At 38.8% G+C, this 19923-nt stretch overlaps 1 protein-coding gene across 3 annotated transcripts in view; it reads left to right on the top strand.

Moving 5' to 3' along the window:
* Positions 1-19923, top strand: part of SPHKAP (SPHK1 interactor, AKAP domain containing) — a 206858-nt gene that overhangs the window by 140347 nt on the left and 46588 nt on the right. For all 3 annotated transcript variants that reach the window (XM_031008864.2, XM_004033306.4, XM_019022840.3), the window contains exons 4-6: positions 13035-13094; positions 15048-15182; positions 18599-18854. In XM_031008864.2, the coding sequence (XP_030864724.2) occupies positions 13035-13094; positions 15048-15182; positions 18599-18854 (451 nt within the window). The remainder of the gene's footprint in view (positions 1-13034; positions 13095-15047; positions 15183-18598; positions 18855-19923) is intronic.

Here is a 19923-nt window from a genome sequence, read left to right as displayed (position 1 = left end):
GGTAAAAATGATTAGCCCCGAGAAAAAAATTAGTGCCTGGAATATCTGCCTTAAACTTAGAGTCTAGTGTTAGCATGTAGTGGAATTCAACAAAAAATTGCTGATTGATGGAAAACAGAGAATAGTCACACTAGAGAAACTGCCAGTGGCTGATAAAACACAAGAAAGCTATTCCTAAAAAATCATATAGGAAAACATCTTATGGTATTGTGTATTTTTAATATGCTAATTTTCTATTACCACTTTATTTTTATATAACCCAGAGCAAATTTTTTCCAAGCAGGTGAAGTGTAGAAACACATTTTTCTACTGATTCTTTAGTTTTCATCTAGTCCAAATAATTACTTAGGGCCTACTTTCAGGAAGGAAACACTTGCTACTAACAGTTCTTTAAAATGGAAATCTAAAATAAATATAATGTGTTACATATCTAGTAAATGTACATCAGACATTACATATAAGTGTATCCTCGATTCAAATGAAATGTCTAAGACAATAAACACTAAATTTTTATGGCAAAATAGGTAATTACCTTGAGTGCATACTTATTTTTTTAATTTTATTTTTTAAGCTATCAATACAATTGGCTTCAGGTAGGTTTAAAGATCTCTAGTATTTTAGATATTTGTACTCCTTTTACTGTATCTCTTATCACAAACTGCTTGAAGAGCTTCCCCCAGAATTGCAGTTCAAAATTATTTTTAATGTTGACAATAAAAAAAGAGAAGCTGGACAGTCTTAAATGTAAATAAAACTTTATATTTCATTTTGTGTAATTGTTGCAATCACTTCAAAGCAATGACTGGATATAAATACAGTATTTTCTCAAACAGTCAAATGTATTCCAGAATGTCCACAGCATGGGTGGCATAACACCGTTGATGAAAAAATTGCCTACAGTACTAGGCAGAAAAAAATGTCATATTCTTTAGAAGGTAATTTTGGTCCAGGGTCCTGAATCTAACAGAAGCCTTTTGGTTAGAAAAAGAAAGGAGGCAATGTTTTCTTTAGACGCTTTGTGAATCAGCATTTTGATGCCATCAAATTAAGAGATGCTGTCATATCCCACATGGCCAGATGGCTGCATTGTTAGAAGCTGCTCAAAGAAGGAATTGGTTTTCTTCTAAGAAAAACTGTCAGTAAATATTTGGTCATATTCAACATTCAAATGCCTAGATTTTAAGGCAATTTGACATCATGCTTTTGGTTAATATTTTCTGAAAAGGTTTTCTTAGTAGATGTTAGCTAACTTAAGGAAAAATGAAAAAAAATCAAGCAGAGGAAATCAAAGGGCTCACCTCCTAGGCTAAACCCCTGCTGTCATCTGACCTCTTGCACAGTGATTTCCCCCTAGTGGACGCAGAATACAATGACATTTCTTGATGATTGCATTTCACTATCAGAATAGTCTAAAATGTTGACTAAAATTAATACATGAAAACATAAAACTGCACTTATGATATGGATTTGATCCCAACAATTGTCATCATCAATTCTTTCTATGTGTTTAATTCAAAAAGTCAGTCAAACTCATTTTTATCTTATATAAAAGCACTGATTTTGTCTGACTTTATTTGTGTCAAAATAAAACTGTTTAGGAAATACAGTTGCCTCGCAAAAGTTGCTGTGAATTACAATCCACTTAAAAATTAATTACTGTGTTTTATATTGAATACTAGATTTTCATGTCATCCTCTTCCTCACGTTAGCTTTTCACAAAAATATATTTTATATCACTAGTTAATAAAATTTCACAACAAAATTTTAGTTTTACAAATGCCTACATGGAACTTCATTTATGAAAAGAGAGTCATAAATAAGAGTAATCACTGTGATTACTTGGCTAATAACCCATAATACTAAAAAAAACAGTGTATTTCCTATAGAGATTCAAATTTTATTGTATGTAAGTAGTTGTGAGGAATATTTTATTAGATTAAATAAAAGTCAAACTCATAAGGTGGTATCATCTTCTCAGTGACATTTATTCCTGCAATGTTTTGTTTAAAAACCATAATAGTGATAGAAGAGCAGCATAGAGTGTAAAAGGTGGAGTACAACCACAAGATTAGCTCTGTTCAGGAAGCAAGAGAAGAAGTGCTTGTGTTCTTTCGGGATGATGTGTGTTTCCATCTGCTTCAGCTAAGTATGTCTGCAGATGGTCTCAGTAAGGACACGTGCACAAACACACAAAAGAAATGCATTTTATGTGAAGAGAAAGGAGCTGCCATTCCAAGAAAAATGTTAGCACCTTTTATGGGTCTTTATTACCAATTATGATTCTCAACATTTTGTCTTTTTCTGTTTTTTAGCAAATGCTTCTTTGTGAGAAAAAGAAGCCAATCTAAGTACTGGAAATGGTAGCCAATAGCTGGGTTATTAGCTCATTTCATTCTCCTGTAGCTTCTCTACATATTCCCTATACCTTTATGGGAAGAAAACTGTTTATTGACTACATTGGAATTCATTCTATAAATAAGGGAAATGATTATTACAAATGTCCCTTTCTTGTACACCTGTCACCTGCACTCACCAACGAGAATTTATTGAGCATCTGCCAGATGCCTGGCACCATGCTGAGCACTGGGAATCCAGTGATGGACAGGGCCTGCCCTCATGAACTAACAGGTTGTGAAGGCTGCAGGAAAATCCACTACTTCTATGTTCAAGAAAAAAGGATAATTATGTAAAAATACATACTTAAAAAAATCCCTTCCTAGGTCATTTGGCATGTTTGGATTTGCTCATGCAGGCATTTTACAGAGAATGCAATAACAGCACAGTAATTATGCCTTGTTCTCCATTGGCTGGTGGCTCCAGCATGCAGCCCTAGCCTCCCCACTGACAGGTTTCTGTCCAGCTCATGCAACCGTAATGCAGAATCTTCCAGGTTTTATCATTTTAGTCACACATAACATTCACCCTAACTGCCCCTGCAAAAAAAAAATAAAAACTTTATTTCAGCTTCCCACTACCAAAAGTTTCCTCCTGTAATAACACTGTAAACATGTCCCCTGACCTCCAAGCTCACCTCAAATTCAGCCTTCTCCTGGATACCATTCATGATTGATCCAATTCTCCCAACTCCCTTCTCCAGCACACGTGGCCCATGATGTTTCTGTCACTTTAAGGACATGTCCTGCCTTCAGACAGATCATAACTCCTAAGAGCAAAAACAATGCCTTGTATTGTTTGTCTTCTCAGCACCCAGCATTGACACCACGCAATTTGAAGACATTCGATCTCCTCATCAAACGTTCAGTCTCCTCATCAAAGCCTCCTAATCCAGGCTCACCACTCCCCAGCTCTACTAGACAGAGGCTGGTCCTCAATGCTGATAGTACAGCAATGAAAATCAGAAATGCATGATGCATTTTTTTCATGGAAATCACACCAAAGAGAATCAATCCAAATTACGTCTTTAGAGTACAAAACTGTAAAGGTACTAAAAAGAGTGAGTATGCCTATAACAACTCATATATGAAAGAAACTGTACAGTAGTTTCCCACTGAATTTGACAATAAGCTGAAAAATATTTTATTTATTTATTTATTATTATACTTTAAGTTTTAGGGTACATGCGCACAATGTGCAGGTTTGTTACATATGTATACAGGTGCCATGTTGGTGTGCTGCACCCATTAACTCGTCATTTAGCATTAGGTATATGTCCTAATGCTATCCCTCCCACCTCCTCCCGCCCCACAACAGGCCCCAGAGTGTGATGTTCCCCTTCCTGTGTCCATGTGTTCTCATTGTTCAATTCCCACCTATGAGTGAGAACATGCGGTGTTTGGTTTTTTGTCCTTGTGATAGTTTTCGGAAAATGATGGTTTCCAGTTTCATCCATGTCCCTACAAAGGACATGAACTCATCATTTTTTTATGGCTGCATAGTATTCCATAGTGTATATGTGCCACATTTTCTTAATCCAGTCTATCATTGTTGAACATTTGGGTTGGTTCCAAGTCTTTGCTATTGTGAATAGTGCCGCAATAAACATACGTGTGCATGTGTCTTTATAGCAGCATGATTTATAATCCTTTGGGTATATATCCAGTAATGGGATGGCTGGGTCAAATGGTATTTCTAGTTCTAGATCCCTGAGGAATCGCCACACTGACTTCCACAATGGTTGAACTAGTTTACAGTCCCACCAACAGTGTAAAAGTGTTCCTATTTCTCCACATCCTCTCCAGCACCTGTTGTTTCCTGACTTTTTAATGATTGCCATTCTAACTGGTGTGAGATGGTATCTCATTGTGGTTTTGATTTGCATTTCTCTGATGGCCAGTGATGATGAGCATTTTTTCATGTGTTTTTTGGCTGCATAAATGTCTTCTTTTGAGAAGTGTCTGTTCATATCCTTTGCCCATTTTTTGATGGGGTTGTTTTTTTCTTGTAAATTTGTTTGAGTTCATTGTAGATTCTGGATATTAGCCCTTTGTCAGATGAGTAGGTTGCAAAAATTTTCTCCCATTCTGTAGGTTGCCTGTTCACTCTGATGGTAGTTTCTTTTGCTGTGCAGAAGCTCTTTAGTTTAATTAGATCCCCTTTGTCAATTTTGGCTTTTGTTGCCATTGCTTTTGGTGTTTTAGACATGAAGTCCTTGCCCATGCCTATGTCCTGAATGGTATTGCCTAGGTTTTCTTCTAGGGTTTTTATGGTTTTAGGTCTAACATGTAAGTCTTTAATCCATCTTGAATTAAGTTTTGTATAGGGTGTAAGGAAGGGATCCAGTTTCAGCTATCTACATAAGGCCAGCCAGTTTTCCCAGCACCATTTATTAAATAGGGAATCCTTTCCCCATTGCTTGTTTTTCTCAGGTTTGTCAAAGATCAGATGGTTGTAGATATGTGGCATTATTTCTGAGGGCTCTGTTCTGTTCCATTGATCTATATCTCTGTTTTGGTACCAGTACCATGCTGTTTTGGTTACTGTAGCCTTGTAGTAAAGTTTGAAGTCAGGCAGTGTGATGCCTCCAGCTTTGTTCCTTTGGCTTAGGATTGACTTGGCGATACGGGCTCTTTTTTGGTTCCATATGAACTTTAAAGTAGTTTTTTCCAATTCTGTGAAGAAAGTCATTGGTAGCTTGATGGGGATGGCGTTGAATCTATAAATTACCTTGGGCAGTATGGCCATTTTCACAATATTGATTCTTCCTACCCATGAGCATGGAATGTTCTTCCATTTGTTTGTGTCCTCTTTTATTTCCTTGAGCAGTGGTTTGTAGTTCTCCTTGAAGAGGTCCTTCACATCCCTTGTAAGTTGGATTCCTAGGTATTTTATTCTCTTTGAAGCAATTGTGAATGGGAGTTCACTCATGATTTGGCTGTCTGTTATTGGTGTATAAGAATGCTTGTGATTTTTGTACATTGATTTTGTAACCTGAGACTTTGCTGAAGTTGCTTATCAGCTTAAGGAGATTTTGGGCTGAGACAATGGGGTTTTCTAGATATACAATCATATCATCTGCAAACAGGGACAATTTGACTTCCTCTTTTCCTAATTGAATACCCTTTATTTCCTTCTCCTGCCTAATTGCCCTGGCCAGAACTTCCAACACTATGTTGAATAGGAGTGGTGAGAGAGGGCATCCCTGTCTTCTGCCAGTTTTCAAAGGGAATGCTTCCAGTTTTTGCCCATCCGGTATGATATTGGCTGTGGGTTTGTCATAGATAGCTCTTATTATTTTGAGATACATCCCATCAATACCTAATTTATTGAGAGTTTTTAGCATGAAGCGTTGTTGAATTTTGTCGAAGGCCTTTTCTGCGTCTATTAAGATAATCATGTGGTTTTCATCTTTGGTTCTGTTTATATGCTAGATTATGTTTATTGATTTGCGTATGTTGAACCAGCCTTGCATCCCAGGGATGAAGCCCACTTGATCATGGTGGATAAGTTTTTTGATGTGCTGCTGGATTCGGTTTGCCAATATTTTATTGAGGATTTTTGCATCAATGTTCATCAGGGATATTGGTCTAAAATTCTCTTTTTTGGTTGTATCTCTGTCAGGCTTTGGTATCAGGATGATGCTGGCCTCATAAAATGAGTTAGGGAGGATTCCCTCTTTTTCTACTGATTGGAATAGTTTCAGAAGGAATGGTACCAGCTCCTCCTTGTACCTCTGGTAGAATTTGGCTGTGAATCCATCTGGTCCTGGACTTCTTTTGGTTGGTAAGCTATTGATTATTGCCACAATTTCAGAGCCTGTTATTGCTCTACTCAGAGATTCAACTTCTTCCTGGTTTAGTCTTGGGAGGGTGTATATGTCGAGGAATTTATCCATTTCTTCTAGATTTTCTAGTTTATTTGCGTAGAGGTGTTTGTAGTATTCTCTGATGGTAGTTTGTATTTCTGTGGGATCAGTGGTGATATCACCTTTATCATTTTTTATTGCATCTATTTGATTCTTCTCTTTTCTTCTTTATTAGTCTTGCTAGCAGTCTATCAATTTTGTTGATCTTTTCAAAAAACCAGCTCCTGGATTCATTAATTTTTTGAAGGATTTTTTGTGTCTCTATTTCCTTCAGTTCTGCTCTGATTTTAGTTATTTCTTGCCTTCTGCTAGTTTTTGAAAGTGTTTGCTCTTGCTTTTCTAGTTCTTTTAATTGTGACGTTAGGGTGTCGATTTTGGATCTTTCCTGCTTTCTCTTGTGGACATTTAGTGCTATAAATTTCCCTCTACATACTTCTTTGAATGTGTCCCAGAGATTCTGGTATGTTGTGTCTTTGTTCTCATTGGTTTCAAAGAGCATCTTTATTTCTGCCTTCATTTCGTTATGTACCCAGTAGTCATTCAGGAGCAGGTTGTTCAGTTTCCACGTAGTTGAGTGGTTTTGAGTGAGTTTCTTAGTCCTGAGTTCTAGTTTAATTGCACTGTGGTCTGAGAGAAAGTTTGTTATAATTTCTGTTCTTTTACATTTGCTGAGGAGTGCTTTACTTCCAACTATATGGTCAATTTTGGAATAGGTGTGGTGTGGTGCTGAAAAAAATGTGTATTCTATTGATTTGGGGTGGAGACTTCTCTAGATGTCTATTAGGTCCGCTTGCTGCAGAGATGAGTTCAATTCCTGGGTATCCTTGTTAACTTTCTGTCTCGTTGATCTGTCCAATGTTGACAGTGGGGTGTTAAACTCTCCCGTTATTATTTTATGGGAATCTAAGTTTCTTTGTAGGTCACTAAGGACTTGCTTTATGAATCTTGGTGCTCCTGTATTGGGTGCATATACATTTAGGATAGTTAGCTCTTCTTGTTGAATTGATCCCTTTACCATTATGTAATGGCCTTCTTTGTCTCTTTTGATCTTTGTTGGTTTAAAGTCTGTTTTATCAGAGACTAGGATTGCAACCCCTGCCTTTTTTTGTTTTCCATTTGCTTGGTAGATCTTCCTCCATCCCTTTATTTTGAGCCTATGTGTGTCTCTGCACGTGAGATGGGTTTCCTAAATACAGCACACTGATGGGTCTTGACTCTTTATCCAATTTGCCAGTCTGTGTCTTTTAATTGGAGCATTTAGCCCATTTACATTTAAAGTTAATATTGTTATGTGTGTATATGGTCCTGTCATTATGATGTTAGCTGGTTATTTTGCTCGTTAGTTGATGCAGTTTTCTTCCTAGCCTTGATGGTCTTTATATTTTGGCATGTTTTTGGAGTGGCAGGTACCGGTTTTTCCTTTCCATGTTTAGTGCTTCCTTCAGGAGCTCTTGTAGGGCAGGCCTGGTGGTGACAAAATCTCTCAGTATTTGCTTATCTGTAAAGTATTTTATTTCTCCTTCACTTATGAAGCTTAGTTTGGCTGGATATGAAATTCTAGGTTGAAAATTCTTTTCTTTAAGAATGTTGAATATTGGCCCCCACTCTTTTCTGGCTTGTAGAGTTTCTGCCAAGAGATCAGCTGTTAGTCTGATGGGCTTCCCTTTGAGGGTAACCCGACCTTTCTCTCTGGCTGCCCTTAACATTTTTTCCTTCATTTCAACTTTGGTGAATCTGACAATTATGTGTCTTGGAGTTGCTCTTCTCGAGGAGTATCTTTGTGGCGTTCTCTGTATTTCCTGGATCTGAATGTTTGCCTGCCTTGCTAGATTGGGGAAGTTCTCCTGGATAACATCCTGCAGAGTGTTTTCCAACTTGGTTCCATTCTCCCTGTCAGTTTCGGGTACAGCAATCAGACGTAGATTTGGTCTTTTCACATAATGCCATATTTCTTGGAGGCTTTGTTCGTTTTTTTTATTCTTTTTTCTCTAATCTTCCCTTCTCGCTTCATTTCATTCATTTTGTCTTCCATCACTGATACCCTTTCTTCCAGCTGATCGCATCAGCTCCTTAGGCTTCTGTATCCTTCATGTAGTTCTCAAGCCTTGGCTTTCAGCTCCATCAGCTCCTTTAAGGACTTCTCTGCGTTGGTTATTCTAGTTATCCATTCATCTAATTTTTTTTCAAAGTTTTTAACTTCTTTGCCATTGGTTTGAATTTCCTCCTGTAGTTCGGAGTAGTTTGATCATCTGAAGACTTCTTCTCTCAGCTCATCAAAGTCATTCTCCGTCCAGTTTTGTTCCGTTGCTGGTGAGGAGCTGCATTCCTTTGGAGGAGGAGAGGCGCTCTGCTTTTTAGAGTTTCCAGTTTTTCTGCTGTTTTTTTCCCATCTTTGTGGTTTTATCTACTTTTGGTCTTTGATAATGGTGACATACAGAAGGGTTTTTGGTGTGGATGTCCTTTCTGTTCGTTAGTTTTCCTTCTAACAGACAGGGCCCTCAGCTGCAGGTCTGTTGGAGTTTGCTAGAGGTCCATTCCAGACCATGTTTGTCTTGGTATCAGCAGCGGTGGCTACAGAACAGCGGTGGCTGTAGAACAGCAGATCTTGGTGAACTGCAAATGCTGCTGCCTGATCGTTCCTCTGGAAGTTTTGTCTCAGAGGAGTATCTGGCCATGTGAGGTGTCAGTCTGCTCCTACTGGGGGATGCCTCCGAGTTAGGCTGCTCGGGGGTCAAGGACCTGCTTAAGGAGGCAGTCTGCCCATTCTCAGATCTCCAGCTGCGTGCTGGGAGAACCACTACTCTCTTCAAAGCTGTCAGACATTTAAGTCTGAAGAGGTTACTGCTGTCTTTTTGTTTGTGCCCTGCCCCCAGAGGTGGAGCCTACAGAGGCAGGCAGGCCTCCTTGAGCTGTGGTGGGCTCCACCCAGATCGAGCTTCCTGGCTGCTTTGTTTGCCTAATCAAGCCTGGGCAATGGCCGACACCCCTCCCCCAGCCTTGCTGTTGCCTTGCAGTTTGATCTCAGACTGCTGTGCTAGCAATCAGGGAGACTCCGTGGGCGTAGGACCCTCTGAGCCATGTGCGGGATATAATCTCCTGCTGTGCTGTTTTTTAAGCCTGTTGGAAAAGCACAGTATTAGGGTGGGAGTGACCCGATTTTCCAGGTGCCGTCTGTCACCCCTTTCTTTGACTAGGAAAGGGAACTCCCTGACCCCTTGCACTTCCCAAGTGAGGCAACACCTCGCCCTCCTTTGGCTCATGCACGGTGCACTGCATCCACTGTCTGGCACTCCCTAGTGAGATGAGCCCGGTACCTCAGATAGAAATGCAGAAATCACCCATCTTCTGCATCGCTCATGCTGGGAGCTGTAGACCAGAGCTGTTCCTATTCGGCCATCTTGGCTCCACCCTCGAAAAACATATTTTCAATAAAAATCTGGAAGTTAAAAAATCAGTCAACCATATCAGAGGAAAACTAGCTTATTTTTCTAGTTTCTCTAGAGAAGACAATATTTCAATATTGCTTTCACATGAAGAGGTGACCAAAGAGTAGTTAGTCAAAAATGTAAAAAAAAAAAAATATTATGGAGGTGCATTGGGCAGTCAATTAGCTATCATATTCCTGGCAGTTTTTATGTTTTTAGTATTTGCCAGCCCTTTTAAGTTCTAGCTTTCTTGTCATTCCTTTTTTCCTTCTAAAGAAGTAAATATTCAGTCTCACACCTAATTTAGAATATTTTAATTTTGTTATTCTTTTTTTTTGTTTTTTGTTTTTTGTTTTTTGTTTTTTTTTGAGATGGTATCTTGCTCTGTTGCCAGGCTGGAGTGCAGTGGCGTGATCTTGGCTCACTGCAACCTCTGCCTCCCGGCTTCAAGTGATTCTCCTGCCTCAGCCTCCTGAGTAGCTGGGAATACAGGTGTGCACCACCACACTCGGCATTTTTTTGTATTTTTAGTAGAGACGGGGTTTCACCACGTTGGCCAGGAGAGTCTCAATCTCTTGACCTCTTGATCCGCCCACCTTGGCCTCCCAAAGTGCTGGGATTACAGGCGTGAGCCACCGTACGCAGCCGTTATTCCATTTCTTAAAGAAGGCCTCCCCGCATTGCATGCACATCAGGCCTTAAGAAGCCTGGATCATCCCCTACTATGAAGATATTGCAAGATGTGCATGAGAAGTATAAGCAAGAAGTTGGTTTGTGTCTTGCTTTGTTTTTATCTTGGTTCAGCTAGCAAATGTGGAGAGTGTCCTCCAGGTGTAGGTAGAGTTTCATATAGTAGCCTAAAATGGGTGAAAAGAGAGTTCATCCTCAGAAAACTAAAGAAAATGTTGGAGGGCAGACAAATTGCTACTACAGAGGCCTTTCTTTGCTCTCTGATCTCTGCTTTGCCCTCTGCCACTGTGATGCATGATAATAAAAGCTTTGTCATGCCCAGGGGCAAGGTAATGGGCCTTTCTTTAAGGTGAATGGAAAATCTTCTCATCAATTCAATACCACCAGTGCCAGCTGCATGTTATTAAAAGTCCCTGAGGACTGATGGATATTGAACTAGTTTTCCAAGGGCAAAGTTTCAATTATTATATGAATATTCTCAAACTTCCCTAGATCATGAACTGCTTCTGAGCTCCATCTTCTATTTATGCTTCCATTTGCACTGTCTGCAAAGGGACTCATGCCAATTTCTTCCTATTTTTCCATCTTATTAACCCAGAGCAAAAAGAACTTCTGAATGGGAGTGTGGGTCCTTTCATGCCCTTTCTTCCCCCTAATGCCCATCAAGTTATTCTTAACAGGCAGATGGTGCATCCTAGGGTTGCACTTCAAGGATCTTGTGAGTCCATGAAACTTGAAGAAATCTCCTATTCTTTGGGACTAAAGCAGTAGTGATCTTTACACTTCTATTTCAGTTTTTAAGATCTTTCTCAAAACCTTTCCATTATTTTTTTAACCTCAAAAAGAAAAAAGATGGACTAAGAAACCATGATCCCAAAAAGTAACTAAGATCAGAAAGCCCCATATATTTGCAGGCATCTGAAAGTTCAAATGTCTAACTAAATTCCAGGTAATTAATGTTCTCAGTTTTGTAACATCAAATCAACTAGTTAGAAATAAAAACCTTTGGATGATTGCTAGCAAAGTATTAGAGAACCTCATTTGCATTTTCTCATTTAGCCCAAACCTAACTAGACCTAATTACCAACACTTCCCTTCCTCTAGGCCTGCCTGCAGTCAGATTCTCTTATTCCCTGTGGCTTGACAGCGTTACACTTTCTCACCTCAAAGTATTAATCATGCTGTCTGTCCAACCCACTAGTGATGGTCCCCACCCATTCCCTACCCAACAAAAGTCTTTTTATCTTTCAAAAACATAGCTAACCTCTTTGAAAACTCTAACTTTCTTTTCTCCAACCCCATCTGAATGCTCATAGTAGTTTTCTAACTATGTGATATATTTGGGATTTAAATTACAGGCATGAGTCACTTACTGTTGGGGACATGTTATGAGAAATGCATGATTAGGTGATTTTGTCACTGTTTGAACATCACAGACTGTACTTAGACAAGTCTAGATGACATAGCCTACTGTACCTGTAGGTTATATGGTATAACCTATTACTCCTAGGCTATAAACCTGTACAGCATGTTTCTGTCCTAAATACCGCAGGCAACTGAAACACAATCATTAAGTATTTGTATATCTAAACATATGTAAACATAGAAAAGGTGAAAACAGTAAAAATACGGTATTATAATCTTAAAGGACCACTGTTGTATATGTGATCAGTTCTTGACCAAAATGTTGTTCATTATGCAACATATGACTTTATAACAATGTTTCATTGTTGTTCAGATTTATTGTTTAATATTATGGCTATTGTTTTTAGACTAACCCATTCAGATGTTTATCCAACATAGCTAACAAAGAGGCAAATTGTATAACAAGGTTAAATAAAGTAAAATGAACTAAAACAATGTGGCAAAGAGGAGTCCTGGTTTATTATGCACTACATTAAAAGTGGGTAGAGAAAAGGAGCAAAAATGAGAAGAGGAAAGGAGAAAATAGAGAAAAGTATTTATTGCAATTACAAACAGAGGCTTAGAGCATAAAAAGTTATTTTTCCTATTTCATGAGATCTGATAACACCTTATAAACTTGAAGATTTTGTTGTAACTGTTCTATTGGCTCTAATACAAGCAGACTTTTTTAGTATGTTGGGCCATGAAAGGAAGCGGGCATTTGTTGTAACCAGTGGGAAGCTGAGCAGGGTGTTGGAGAGCTATTTAGAGGCTCAAAAGTGAAATTACTATTCCTTTCTTTTTTCTTTTCTTTTTTTTTTTTTTTTTTGAGATGCAGTCTCACACTGTTGCCAGGCTGGAGTGGGCATGACCTCGGCTCACTGCAACCTCCGCCTCCCAGGTTCAAGCAATTCTCCTGCCTCAGCCTCCCGAGTAGCTGGGACTACAGGCACGTGCCAATTAGCTAGGACACCCAGCTAATTTTTGTATTTTTAGTAGAGACAGTGTTTCACCATGTTGGCCAGGATGGTCTCGATCTCCCGACCTCGTGCTCTGCCCACCTTGGCCTCCTAAAGTGCTGGGATTACAAGCATAAGCCACTGCACCCGCCCTGAAATGACTATTTCTATGCCAAACTGTCTAAGATGTGGAAGACTCCCAAAGCATTTGCCCCAACTGATTCCTGCTTTCTTTCTTCTAAAAAGACAGTCAGGTTTTTGACTTTAACGTACTATTTTTGCCCTCTTTCCCAGGTCTGCTTTGTGAATCTTGATGTGAACAAGGATGAATGCAGCACAGAGCACCTGCAACAGGTAACATTTGAAACTCAAGCTGTCCAGGAGGTCATTACAAGGACTATTCAACTTGATTTCATCTGTAAATAATGCTCATTTTGTAGGAGACTCTTTAGTTAGATAGTTTCATTACAGGCCATTTCCCCAACCCTTTCCCTAGCACTTACCCTCTACCATTTGCCCTTTTTACATTTGTGAAACTTGCTCTCCCATGTAGGCAGAACTGTCCAAACAGGCACACATCCTCTTGCCCATCAGTGCCTTAAAATGACTATTTGTAGATGACTTTTCTAAGAATTTTCCAAAACCTGCTGATACCAGCCAACCCTCCCCTCTGTCTCTCAGATTTACTTCTTCCTGCTGCTTTCATCAAATGCTTTACCTGTACCCTTGGCTTGAACTTTTTGCATCCTGTTGCAGCTAAAATTCCCCAAGTGCTTCCAAGGCAGTGAGGTCCCTGATGTAAATGCTTGACAGTATGCAAGGACTTGAAGATCTATTCAGTCCTCTGGAACTAGAGCCTGCTGATACAGTGGGAAGAATTAAGTGCTGTAATAAGGTTGCCATTCCATGCTAAAACCTGACAATGGTTTGAATTTACCATTTGGTGTAATACTGTTTAATGTATAACAGCACACGATTTGCCACTTGATTTTCACAGAACAGTAGACCTGCAATTACTCGGTTACTGACAGTTATTCCCATATTGACAATGCTGCACTTCAAGCTTCTCAAACCCAGTTTCCCACACAGCTAATTGATTACAAATTTTCACCGAGCCCCAAATATCATCATATGTGTAGTACTATGGGATTTTCAAAAGAAATTACACATACAATTGTATTTGATAGAATTATGGTGCGGAGTCTGTCAAAGAGAGAGCAGGGAGGGCCAAAGCAAGTTGGCATCTAAGAGTAGTGTGTTTGAAGAGTTTACGTGAGTGATTTGAAATAATTGTCTGCTATGGCTAAGAGCATACAGACACCTTGGCACTGATTTAGCTACATGAACTGTGCAAGTTACTGGGCCTGGTCCTGAGGCTGCTTGTGTATAACATGAAAGGAATAATGGTACCTAATCCATGTAGGGTTATTGTGAAGATTAAATGTAGTCAGATTTAACATATATACAGGCTCTAGCATAGTGCTTAGTACATAGAGTAAAATCAATGCTAGTCACAATTTTATTATTATTATTCAAAATTAGAAAAGAAGAGGTATTAGTTCATTTTCAGGATGCTGATAAACACATACCCGATACTGGGCAATTTACATAAGAAAGAGGTTTATTGGACTTATAAGAAAGAGGTTTATTGGATTTACAGTTCCACCTGGCTGGGGAGGCCTCACAATCATGACGGAAGGCAAGGAGGAGCAAGTCACATCTCACGTGGATGGCAGCAGGCAAAGAGAGAGCTTGTGTGGAAAAATTCCCACTTTTTAAAACCATCAGATCTCATGAGACCCATTCACTATCACAAGAACAGTGCGGGAGAGACTCGCCCCCATGATTCAATCATCTCCCACCAGGTCCCTCCCACAACACGTGGCAATTACAGCAGCTACAAGATGAGATTTGGATGGGGACACAGAGCCAAGCCATATCGGAAGATTATTAGTTAAAACAAAAAATGTTTTATGCAAGGTCTTAAAAGGGAAAATTTTTCCAAGTTACTGTTTATACCTGTGGTATGATAGTAATTACTATCATAATGTTTACTTTATGTTTACTTTGTAAAATGTTTACTTTTGTAAAATGTAGAACTAAAGAGTTTTTGAAGCTTATATTTTCTCTTTCAATCTAAACTTGCATGCTTCCATTTTATAGAATTTCTTCTAGTAAGAATCTTAGTAGATTAAGCAGTCTATATGTATGAGCAGTTATGAGTATTATTTCTGAAGGTAAAGTAGTTTGTGAGTAGTATTTGGTGAAAAGAAATCAGCTAAACTAATAAAGATTCTTGCTTTACAGAAACTGGTCAACGTTTCACCAGATCTTCCAAAACTTATCAGTTCCATGAATGTCCAACAACCAAAAGAAAATGAAATTGTTGTCCTAAGTGGGTTAGCCTCTGGAAATCTCCAGGCAGATTTTGAAGTTTCGCAGGTAAGACATAAGTTCTTGATAAGCCATTCACTTACATCTATAGTTAGCTCAGCACAGATCAGTGTAAACCCCAAACAGATGCTACACATAAGCTTCTGTAACATAGGAATCAAAGTGTCTTTATATTTGAGAAAAGTCTGCATTTGTATTTCTCTTAAATAGCGCCACTTAGAGTTTGACAGAGCTTTTCTTACATCAACTCCTAATTTCTATTATCTTCTCAAATTCCTAAGTTGTATTTGAACTAGAGCAGATAGAGTAGGCATTGGTTACTTAGCTTGGTTTTCTACAAATCTACTGGATAAACAAAAACAGAATCGTCTTCTCTTTTAGGAGCAGTATGAAAATTCTATTTCAGAATCCCACAATATCATCTTTCAGATGTTATGTATTCCTTAGGAGATACCAAACTAGCCAAGCTAGTAAATCCAGGATGGCAGCTTCAAGGATGGAAAGAGAGTGTCTTGGGCCCAATAAATAAAATATCCCTCCTCCAAAACAAACGTTATTAAAAATAAACAGTAACTAAAATACTACTATTATCATTCCATGCACTCATGTTCACTCCTATTATATAAATCACTATAACATTATTTATTTAAAGATATGTAAGTAAAATTGTTCAATTAATTTACAAGAAAAATACACATAAAGTATATTATAGTGATATGTAACAGCTCCAGATTAAAATGATGAGCATTTGTTTTCCACAAATTGTTCTTCCTTGGGTTTTAATTTCACTGTCAATTTTTAAAGTCTTCTTTTATCCTTCAACTCTTCAAAATCTCAAAAATCCCAAAAGTCTCCAAATTTCAAGAAACATAATACAGTGTGATAAACCAATTAATAAACGAAGAGGCTTTATTTCCAGGTAATCACATCTCCCTGACTTTGTAGCTACTAACAAGGCTTGTGTCCTATAAGTTTTACATGAATCCTAGGTAATTTGTGGCTTGTCAAATAATTGTACATTATGTCTTTGAGAGTGAAGACTTTATTCCCGTTTTCTTTCTAGAATTCACAGATCTAAAAAAAAAAAAAAAAAAAAAAACTGCCTCTGCATTATAGAACACTTTTCCTAGCTTTTGGCAAGTACAGGTATTACTGAGAAATTCCAGCTTTCTTTCAATATCTCTATGAAAATTGGTATTGACATTAATTGGACTTGACCTTGAGTTTAACTTACTAGACCCTGATTAATCCCAGTTAGGATTCTTAATTTAACATGGCAGAAAATTAGCTTAAGCAAAAAGAGAACATATTGTTTCATGTAACCAGAAAAATCCAGGAGTAGATTAGAGACTTAAACAATGTCATCAAGACATGGATTTTTCTCTTGTGGCCTCTTTCCTGTTTTCTTTCTGTTGGCCCCATTATCAGACAAGCTCCTCCCACAAGGAAGCAATATCTTTTTGGGTTCAAGTCGGGAAAGAGTGCATGGGACGTCATTTCCAGGTGGTTTTCAGCAGAAGTCTCATTGCATCCTATTGGCTTTCATATGTCACATGCCCATTTCTGAACCAATCACTATGACCCAAGGAATGCATTGTTCAGATTGGCCAGGCTTAAGTCACATGATCACCCCTGGCACTGGAGGTGAATCAACTCCATGTGAATCACTTGGACTCTGATGAGGTTGACTCATTGATAATATAGTGTGCCCTTCTCCCCAGAGCAATTGTCTGATTCATGTTTGCACCTCCTTGCATAATTTGCATACAATAGGCACTCGGAAAATGCACCTCCTTGCATAATTTGCATGCAATAGGCACTCGGAAAATACTGGGTAAGTTTCAGTTTAGTGTAGTGTGTCTAAATTCAGTAGAAAGAAAATTAAGCCAACTTCTGCTTACTCTACAACAGCAGTTCCTCTCCATTCGGGGGATCACAGATACTTTGTGAATTCAATAAAAGCTATAGACCAGTGGGTCTCAAATGCTAATGCATGTACGCATCTCCAACAGATTCCTTGGAAATGCAGATTCTGATTGAGTAGATCTGGGTTGAGGCCTGAGTAAATATTTCCAACAAGCTCCCTGGTGATGCCATGGCTGCAGGTCCATATCCACACTTAGAAAAGCAAGGCAATGGACCACCTTCTTTGAAAAACAGACCTAATCACATATGCATTTAGGGGAATTTTATTTTTGAGCCCCCAGGGTATTCCTAAACCCCTTGGAGAAGGATTGAATTTTTCATTTTATAATCATCTCTCCTAGAATTATTGGAACCTTTTATTACGATTCCAATGAGCAATAAATAATATGAATAGTGACAATGTGTAATGGAGAATGAGGATATGGTTTGTAACCCTAGAACGGAACAGAATTAACAGGTCTGACTAGTACATGATTGTATAATTTGGGCCTCTTTATCACTGTTTTTCCCATACACTGGTCTTTTAGAGATAATTAGTTCACTTCCTATGGATTTCATTTAATTTCATGTTGACTGCTTCTTCAGATAAGCAATACAAATTATAGAATCTAACTGTAGTTGATAGAACACTTACTGTACCTCTACTAGTAGAGGTTTTACTGAGTATCTTCAAGGCAGGGAAAGATACTGATCTGAGAATCTGGGACTCAATTTAATCAGAAGAGGTAACCAAGACAGCGTTGACATTCCCTTCAGCTTGACCAAAATTTAGACAGGCTCCTTCCTGACTCTAGACCCTGACTTCCCTTTTCTTAGAGCATTTAATCTAGAAAATTTATAATTGTAAATTCCTCCTATGCCTTTTTGAGATGTAAATCCTTTTGTAAAAGCCTCTTGCCAGCTTTATACCCAGAAATGTCTTTCTCAAGGACCTGGGAGCTGTCTCTTTGAAATGTAATCATCAAGGAAGATAGTTCCCTTAAAGTCCCCAGTCTTTATGGGAGCATGAGAACGTAACTTCACTGGGCATCTTGCTCCAGGTTGTAAAACTACCTCCTGTCATAAAGATACAAGGAAGTTTACTGTTTCTTTGGGTAAAGCCCATTATCAAACACAGATGACCTATGATCTCCCCCATCACTCTAGCCCTTAAAACCCTATTGCCTTTTGTTTCAGTGGAGTTGTGGTCCAACTTAATTCTGGCCTCTCTTCCCTATTTTAATAGCCTCGAATAAAAATCTTCTTTGCCTGTTTAACTTTACCCAGTTGAATTTTTGCTTTGACCAAGGGAAACTAAAATATGTGATACAGCCGATCTATTTTCCCCTAAGTCAGGCTTTCTCCTAAGTACCTTGTGTTCCAAACATCACTTGAATTTTTTTCAAGCAGTTTATTAATATAATCCCAGAAGACATTTCAAATATTTTAAAGGTCCCCACTCCTATTAACAGGAGAGCTTTGTGGAAAAGGAAAGGTCAGAGGCAATACTCTTTTATTTTCCCTTTTGAATAAATGCCTTCTTTTCTCTCCACTTTTAGTGTCCTTGGCTGCCAGATATCTGCTTGGTCCAATGTGCAAGAGGGAACAGACCAAACAGTACCAATTGCATCATCTTTGAAATCAACAAATTTCTGATTGGTCTGGAACTGGTGCAGGAGCGACAGCTCCACCTGGAAAGAAACATCTTGAAACTGGAGGATGACACGAACTGTTCCTTATCCTCAATCGAGGAAGACTTTCTAACCGCTTCTGAGCACTTGGAGGAGGAAAGCGAGGTGGATGAATCTAGGAACGGTGAGAACTTTCCAATTAGTGCCTCCTGAAATTAGTCCCCATATAAAAATGTCTGGGTGAGATTTCAGAAAAGTTCCAGGCCACATCAGTTTGGCTGACACATCACAATCTTTACTTGCTGAATTTTAAGGAAGGAAGGAAGGAGGATATGAGAACACTGGTGAAGATACTGACAAACTCACTTAGCGGACTTAATGGTTGGATGGATCCAGACTCCCAAAAGATGCCTTAGGCATACTGAAGGGAATTTGTGTACTTTAAAGGAAAATCCTCCTGCCTGCCAAGAGATGGAGGCTATCACTGGGAGGAAAGTTAACTTCCCTCAGACTTCCATAAAAGCCATATATTCGTTGAAGCCAAGTTGGACCAGCCTGGATTTGAATCCCAGCACTGCCACATTGAGGCTGTGAGATCTGGCGACAGTTATCTAATCTTTCCTAGCCTAGTTGTTTGTCTAATTTGGGAGTACGATCATGCCTATAGCTAATGATTTTTGTGAAGACAGAAAGAGATAATCCAGGAAAGTGCTTAGTACCCATTTATTCAGCTCTTCCTGTTGACCCATTCACAGAGCTCAATGAACAATGCGTTCCTCCTCCCCACTTTTAGCCACAGAGGAAGGGGTACCCCAGATGTTGTTGCCACTGTCCCTGGGACAAGTCTCATGCAAACTTTAGAACAAATCTTTGCAGCAAGTCCCACTACTGAGGTTGCTGTAAACATCCTCCCTTCTCCTTCTGTACCCAATGGGAAGCTCTAAGATGCAACTGTCTGGGTTGCTTTCCCCTGAAAAATGGTGGCAGCCCTCAGCCCTCAAACACCTCCTACTTGCATTTGTATCCCATATGGAAAGCCATTTTGTTGGATGGCATTCTATCATGAAATTTGAAAGCCTTTTCAGATTCATTTTTCTTGAGGAAAACCATTCAAACTGTTATTCTTGAAGGGGGAAAAAAAGTCAATGCTTTCTTTTTATTTATTTATTTTTTTATTATACTTTAAGTTCTAGGCTACATGTGCACAACATGCAGGTTTGTTACATATGTATACATGTGCCATGTTGGTGTGC

The sequence above is a fragment of the Gorilla gorilla genome, chromosome 11, assembly GCF_029281585.2.
Source record: "Gorilla gorilla gorilla isolate KB3781 chromosome 11, NHGRI_mGorGor1-v2.1_pri, whole genome shotgun sequence".
NCBI classification, from domain to species: Eukaryota; Metazoa; Chordata; class Mammalia; order Primates; family Hominidae; genus Gorilla; species Gorilla gorilla.
The sequence above is the reverse complement of the archived record's forward strand: the minus strand, read 5'-3'. Positions and strand labels throughout refer to the sequence as shown.